The sequence below is a fragment of the Gopherus evgoodei genome, unplaced genomic scaffold (assembly GCF_007399415.2).
Source record: "Gopherus evgoodei ecotype Sinaloan lineage unplaced genomic scaffold, rGopEvg1_v1.p scaffold_31_arrow_ctg1, whole genome shotgun sequence".
Taxonomy (NCBI): domain Eukaryota; kingdom Metazoa; phylum Chordata; order Testudines; family Testudinidae; genus Gopherus; species Gopherus evgoodei.
In genome coordinates, this window is record NW_022059983.1 from 5,489,450 (window position 1) to 5,497,070 (window position 7,621).

Genomic DNA, 7,621 nt, shown 5'->3' on the forward strand with positions numbered 1-7,621 from the left:
TACGCCCCCTCAATTCGAGGGGAAATGGGCACCTAGAGAGCTGGGCTCCCCGTCCCGTCACGTCTGCTGCCCTTTTCCCGCTGTGCCCAGGGCCCCAACTGCCCTGGCGTGCAGATGGGGAAGGGGTCGAAACCCCTTGGGGCAGCATGTGGGGCCCGGGAGGCTTCAGCTACAGGACTGAAGAGGTGAGGGGGCATCTGGGGATAGATAGATAGATAGATAGATAGATAGATAGATAGATAGATAGATAGATAGATAGATAGATAGAGGGGGTGGCTGGGGATGGATAGATAGATAGAGGGGGTGGCTGGGAATGGATAGATAGATAGATAGATAAATAGATAGATAGAGGGGGTGGCTGGGGATAGATAGATAGATAGAGGGGGTGGCTGGGAATGGATAGATAAATAGATAGATAGAGGGGGTGGCTGGGGATGGATAGATATATAGAGGGAGTGGCTGGGGATGGATAGATAGATAGATAGATGGATGGATGGATGGAGTGGCTGGGGATGGATAGATAGATAGATAGATAGAGGGAATGGCTGGGGATGGATAGATAGATAGATAGATAGATAGAGGGAGTGGCTGGGGATGGATAGATAGATAGATAGATAGAGGGGGTGGCTGGGGATGGATGGATAGATAGATGGGATGGATGGATTGATAGATAGATAGATAGAGGGAGTGGCTGGGGATGGATAGATAGATAGATAGATGGATGGATGGATGGAGTGGCTGGGGATGGATAGATAGGTAGATGCAGGTGGTGGATGGGGATGGATAGTTAGACGTGCATTGAAATTTACCCTGATTTCTCTTCTACACCAGCATTTAGTACCTGTTAGTATGTTCCTCTATCACTAACAAACAAGAACATGCAGACACACACCCACCAAGAGACACATGCAAACCCACACACAAATGGGCACGCACACATACACCCTGTCCACAAACACAATCATGCACATAAACGCACAATCAAAACACAACCACACCAGTACACTCACACAAACACATATGACACCACACAGATGTGTGTTCATACAGACATGTACTGTCTCACAAACGCATGTACCTCATGAAAGAGAATCATTCTAACAAACATACACTGACACACACAACTGCATACACACAACCACATACAATCTCACCAACACACAGACTTACACACAGTCTCATAACACAACCACACACACATTCTCACAAGCAGTGTGACACACACAAACACAGACACAAAACCACACATCTTCTCCTGAACTCAGACATCCACGAACAACACACACCCTCAACTGCACACAGACACACACAAATGTGCAAATACCCTGCCTAGCCTTTTTACTGCTGTCAGACACAACATCTCTGGGCGGGGGAGGGGGTAGAGGAACAACATTGCACCGATTGTAGTCAACCCCATTCCACTGATGGCACGACGGCAACACTCCTGAATCCGCCTGTTGTCTCTTGTGGTACACTCCCACTGGGCGCCGTCTGGGACAGGCACTGGGTTATTTTTTTGTCCCGAGTCTGTACAGTGCCTGGCGCAGTGCTGACAACAGGCACTTGTGGTGCAATGGTAACACAAAGTCGGTCAGAGAGATCCAGAATTGACCCGATCCTCAAAGGCTGTTGTTTTAAAGGATTCCCGATGTGCCATCAGCGCCGGGCCCTGGGCAGAAAGGGGTGGGACATGGTGCCAAGCGCCGGGATTTGGCCGCCCTCCAGTGGCTCCCTGCTCTCCCAAGGGGCAGGACAGGCAAAGCCCCCCCAGCACAGGGTGTCCTGTCCCTGCCTGGCGCTGCCCCAAGACTCAGTCATAGGATTGAGTCAGATCTGAAACCGCCATGATGTCCGGAGTCGCTGCATCAACCGGAGACCCCCCGGCTGGCACAACGGCCCCCAGGAGACGCCGCATGTTTGATTCGTTACGCCGAGGCCGGGGCAGATACCGAGCATTCCCCGTCCCCTTTGAGCCGCGAGTTTCATTATTAATTGTAACCAGCCTGATACCGAGAACACCGACCCCCAGAGCTCCCGTGCGCAAACCGGTGCCGAGGGCATCGCTCCAGGACATTGCAGCGGGCGGGTTTCATCCCATGTCCCGGTCTGCTCTCCAGGACCCCTGGCGCCCAGGGACGCAGCAATAACCCTGTTTGACAGCTGGGAAATTGAGGCACAGAGACACTAAGCGACTGGCCAAGTCACCCAGCAATCTGCGGTGGAGCAGAGATCTCAGCCGTGGGAGCCCGTATTTCACGCCGGAAGCCAAACCACTGGTCCACCCTTCCAACAGCAAAACCACCAACCCAGTTACATCAACCCCAGTCACGGCAACGCCGCTGACCCCAATCGTGCCAACAGAGCCCACCGACCCCAGTCAGCTCGGCCCACCGACCCCAGTCATGGCATTCCCCAACCACAGAACGCCAACGTCACCAGTCCAATCACCTCAACTCATCGACCCCAATAACGCCAGCCAAGCCCACCAACCTAATCACGCCATCGGACCCCACCGACCCCAAGCATGCCAGCACTCTGACCCCAAGAACCTCAGCCCCCGGACCCAGTAATGCCACCTACCAACCCCGTAATGCCACCGATGCAAGAACCTCAATCACCAAAACAGAGTCAGCTCCACTGATCCCCATCCTGCCAACCCATCCCCCTGACCCCCACCCAGTCAACCGACCCCCTGGACGACCCCCACCCTGCCAACTGACTCCCATCCAGCTAACCCATCCCCCCGACCCCCATTCCACCAACCGATCCCCAAGCCCCCACCCAGCCCACCAATAGACCCTCCCAACCCCCATCCTGCCAACTGACCCCCCATCCCACCAACCGACCCCTTGACCCCATCCAGCCAACCCCCCTGGACAACCCCCATCCTGCCAACTGACCCGCATCCCGCCAACCGACTCCCATCCAACCAACCCAGCCCCCTGGCCCCCATCCCGCCAACCGAGTCCCCCGACCCCCATCCTGCCAACCAACCCCAATCTTGCCAACCGACCATCCCAACCCCTATCCCGCCAACCGACGCCCCCCTAACCCCTATCCACTAACTGACCAATACCAACCCCATCCTTCCAACACTCATAATATCAGCCTACCCACACCAGCTACAGGCGCCCCGCAAATCCCATTGCCAGCATGTCAGTCCCACATATCCTGGCACTTCCAATCCCACAATGTGCTTGTTATTAACATCCCCTGTGTGACCTCAGCCTCACGTAACACCGTCCCCTCCTCTTCTGGATGGAGGAATTAAATGCCACTATCGGCCTGGATCCCTCTGCGGTTTCTACAGCCCAGTGAGGTGCTGCCACGCCGGAGCTGGCCGGGCTCAGAGCCACGTCGCAGGGACCCTGCAAACCTGGACAGCCGAGTCCCCAGGGGCTCAGCCAGGCTCCCCGTGGCTGCCGAGTCCCCGGGTACCAGGGCAGACAGGAGCAGAGGAAATGAACTCAGCGTGGTCACAGAGAGTAACCTGGCGGGTCTGCGCCTGCATCCACCCCGCACCCTCCAGCTAGCTAACCCCGTACACACCTCTCTATCCCCCCATCCATCTAACCCCGTACGCACCTCTCTATCCCCCCCCACCCCTCTATCCCCCCATCTATCTAACCCCATACGCACCTCTCTATCCCCCCATCCATCTAACCCCGTACACACCTCTCTATCCCCCCATCCATCTAACCCCGTACACACCTCTCTACCCATCCCCCACCCCTCTATCCCCCCACCCCTCTATCCCCCATCTATCTAACCCCGTACGCACCTCTCTACCCATCCCACCCCTCTATCCCCCCATCCATCTAACCCAGTACACACCTCTCTACTCATCCCCCACCCCTTTATCCCTCATCCCCCACCTCTCTATCCCCCATCTATCTAACCCCATACACACCTCTCTATCCCCCCACCCATCTATCTAACCCCGTACGCACCTCTCTACCCATCCCCCACCCCTCTATCCATCCCGCCAACCCCGTACGCACCTCTCTATCCCCCACCCCTCTATCCCCCAACCCTCTATCCAACCTCTAACCCCGTACGCACCTCTCTACCCATCCCCCACCCCTCTATCCATCCCGCTAACCCCGTACGCACCTCTCTATCCCCCACCCCTCTATCCCCCACCCCTCTATCCAACCTCTAACCCCGTACGCACCTCTCTACCCATCCCCCACCCCTCTATCCCCCATCTATCTAACCCCGTACACACCTCTCTACCCATCCCCCCACAGCCCTCTATCTACCCATCCCCCACCCCTCTACCCATCCATCCATTCCCTCATCCATCTATCCCCATACGCACCTCTCTATCCACTCACCCCCCTGCAGCCTTCTATCCATCTATCCCTCCATCTCCCCTCCATCCATCCCCCCTCCATCTATCTAACCCTATATGCACCGCTCTATCCACCCATCCCCCCCACAGCCCTCTATCCATCCATCTATCCCCCACCCCTCTATCCATCCACTCCCCATCTATCCCAATACGCACCTCTCTATCCACTCACCCCCCCGCAGCTTTCTATCCATCTATCCCTCCATCTCTCCTCCATCCATCCCCCCTCCATCTATCTAACCCTATATGCACCGCTCTATCCACCCATCCCCCCCACAGCCCTCTATCCATCCATCTATCCCCCACCCCTCTATCCATCCACTCCCCATCTATCTAACCCTATATGCACCTCTCTATCCACTCACCCCCCCGCAGCTTTCTATCCATCTATCCCTCCATCTCCCCTCCATCCATCCCCCCTCCATCTATCTAACCCTATATGCACCGCTCTATCCACCCATCCCCCCACAGCCCTCTATCCATCCATCTATCCCCCACCCCTCTATCCATCCACTCCCCATCTATCCCCATATGCACCTCTCTATCCACTCACCCCCCCGCAGCTTTCTATCCATCTATCCCTCCATCTCCCCTCCATCCATCCCCCCTCCATCTATCTAACCCTATATGCACCGCTCTATCCACCCATCCCCCCCACAGCCCTCTATCCATCCATCTATCCCCCACCCCTCTATCCATCCACTCCCCATCTATCCCAATACGCACCTCTCTATCCATCCATCCCACCACAGCCTTCTAGCCATCCATTCCCCACCTCCTATCTATCTAACCCCATACACATCCCTCTATCCACCCATCCCCCATCCCTCTATCCATCCATCTAACCCCATACGCACCTCTCTACCCATCCTCCCCACAGCCCTTAATCTACCCATCCACCCATTCCCTCAAGACCCCTATCTATCTATCCACCCATCCAGCTTTCTATGCTCACACCCCCACCTATCCACCCATCTATGGATCTAACATCTCTACATATCCTTCCTTTTCTTCCAGGGCCATACACCAGGATCCATGTGTGTCTCTCTCCTCCTGTATCATTCTCTCCTTCTATCCATCACCCGAGCCACACATCCCTTTCCGTCCCCTTCCACGGCTAGAGGGCTGCCTCCTCGTCGCCCCCACGGCACAGCCACCCACTCCCACATGCGGTACATGTGTGTCCACACAGACACACTCGCAGAGGAAATAGTTTGTATTCCAAGAGGTACAGAGAGAGGGGGGAAAGGGGGGGGGGATTCTGTATTCCAGAGACACACACACAGAGGAGAAAATACGATTATTTCAGAGAAACGCAAGCACTATACAATTCTATTTCAGCCGTGTAGACACACACACACAAATTGCGTATGCCAGTGATAGATGGTAATAGATGCAAACTGCCTATTCCAGAGGTACATATGCATAGTGATAGATAATTAGTCAATATTCTGGTAGCGTGAACACACACACACACAAATTCTGTCTACTGGAGATATAAATGGACATGGAGATAAAATATCATTATTCCAGTGGCAAAACACAGAGAGATCAAATTTGTATCTCAGTGTTAAACTGTGTATTCCGATGAAACACACACAGATCAAATTGTGCATCCCAAAGGTACACACACACACACACACAATTCTAGAGATGATACATACACCCAGAAATAAAAATTGTGCATTCCAGAGGTGCGCGCACACACACTGAGCAGGGCTCATCCTCTCCAGCAGGAGGCAGCAGGGACACACACACACACACACACACACACATATCAGATTGTGTATCCCATTTGCAAACCCAGATCAACCTGTGCACCCCCTCTTGGATAAATGCAGGCTAAGAGAGAAAATTGTGGGTCACACAGAGAGCAAATTGTGCACCCCAGAGGCGCACGCCAAATTGTGCATCCTAGTGCCTCTCTCTCACAGACACACACCAAATTGTGCATCCTAGTGTCTTTCTCACACACACGCAGATCAAATGGTGCATCCTTGTGTTTCACACCCAGAGCAAATTGTGCATCCAGGGGCATACCCCGAGGTGTGTACCCCCCACCCCCCCACCCCGCGGGCTCAGCCCCTCCGGCAGCGGGCCACACCCCCCAACCCCCCCGGGCCAGCACTGCGGTACCTCGGCAGAGCAGGAGCAGCCCCAGCCTGCAGAGCAGCCAGCCCGGCCAGGCGGCCCCGCTCATCGCGGCTCCGGCTCCGGCTCCGGCTCCGGCTCCGGCCCCGGGGATGCGGCGGGACGGGACGGGACGGGACGGGACGGGCGGACGGAGCGACCCCCGGCGCGTCAGATCGGGGCTGCGCGGGGGAGGGGGCAGCGGGGGGTGGTGTGACGTGTGCTGGGGGGGATGGATAGAATGTTAACAGCGATCGAGGGGGAGCGACCAATCAGGGGCCAGGAGCGGGAGGGGCGGGGCCAGGCACGCAAATGAGGCCCGGGGAGTGGGCCAATGGGAGAGGGGAGCAGCCAGGTGTGGGAGGGGGCGCTGATTGATGAGGCGTCCTTTGTTACTGCAGCACTGCTGGGGGGCGGGGCCAGGGGAGCTCCCCGCACCTGGGATCCCCCCCATCGCCAGCCCCAGCGTCACAGGGGCTGGGGGAGACCCCCATTGTCCCCTCCAGCCCGGCCCCTCAAGGAGCAGCCCCTCCCCCACTGCAGTACAGCGCCCCCCAAGGCATTGGGGGCCGGCCCTGACTGCCAGGGGGGAGCCCCCACCACCACCCAGGGGCTGGGGGAGACCCCCATTGTCCCTTCCAGCCCCCCGAGTCCGGCCCCTCAAGGAGCAGCCCCCCGCTGCAGTACAGCGACCCCTCCCGGGGCATGGGGGCCAGCCCTGACTGCCAGGGGAGAGCCCCCACCACCACCCAGGGGCTGACTGTCAGGCGAGCATATTGACTGTTCTGCTCTAGCTCTGCCTACATGGGGGGGGTGCTAATTACCTGGGGTTAAATTGCTCCTCCTAAGCCCCCTCCTGATGCACATGAGGAGTGGGCAGGGGATCCTCCAGAGGGGCAACATCTACACCCTGTTGAGGGACGAATATTTCCCAGGAGGATGCAGGCTGGAAGATTTTAGCTGTCCTGTTTAGTAGGGGTATTACGGTAGTCCTGCCAACAGGATTGGGCCCTGTGGTCCCACTGGGCCAGAGACAAACCCTGCCCCAGCTGAGATCAGGGCCCCTCCTGCTTTATGGGTGGGGAAACCGAGGCACAGTGATGCTGAGTATCACGGGGTAGCCGTGTTAGTCTGGAT

General features: G+C 56.7%; 1 protein-coding gene across 1 annotated transcript in view; it reads right to left on the bottom strand.

The window, feature by feature from the left end:
* Positions 1-6,554, bottom strand: part of IGLON5 (IgLON family member 5) — a 32,025-nt gene extending 25,471 nt beyond the window's left edge. Inside the window, exon 1 of the mRNA XM_030543161.1 lies at positions 6,491-6,554. Within this exon, the coding sequence (XP_030399021.1) occupies positions 6,491-6,554 (64 nt within the window). The remainder of the gene's footprint in view (positions 1-6,490) is intronic.
* Between the last annotated feature and the right edge of the window lie 1,067 nt (positions 6,555-7,621).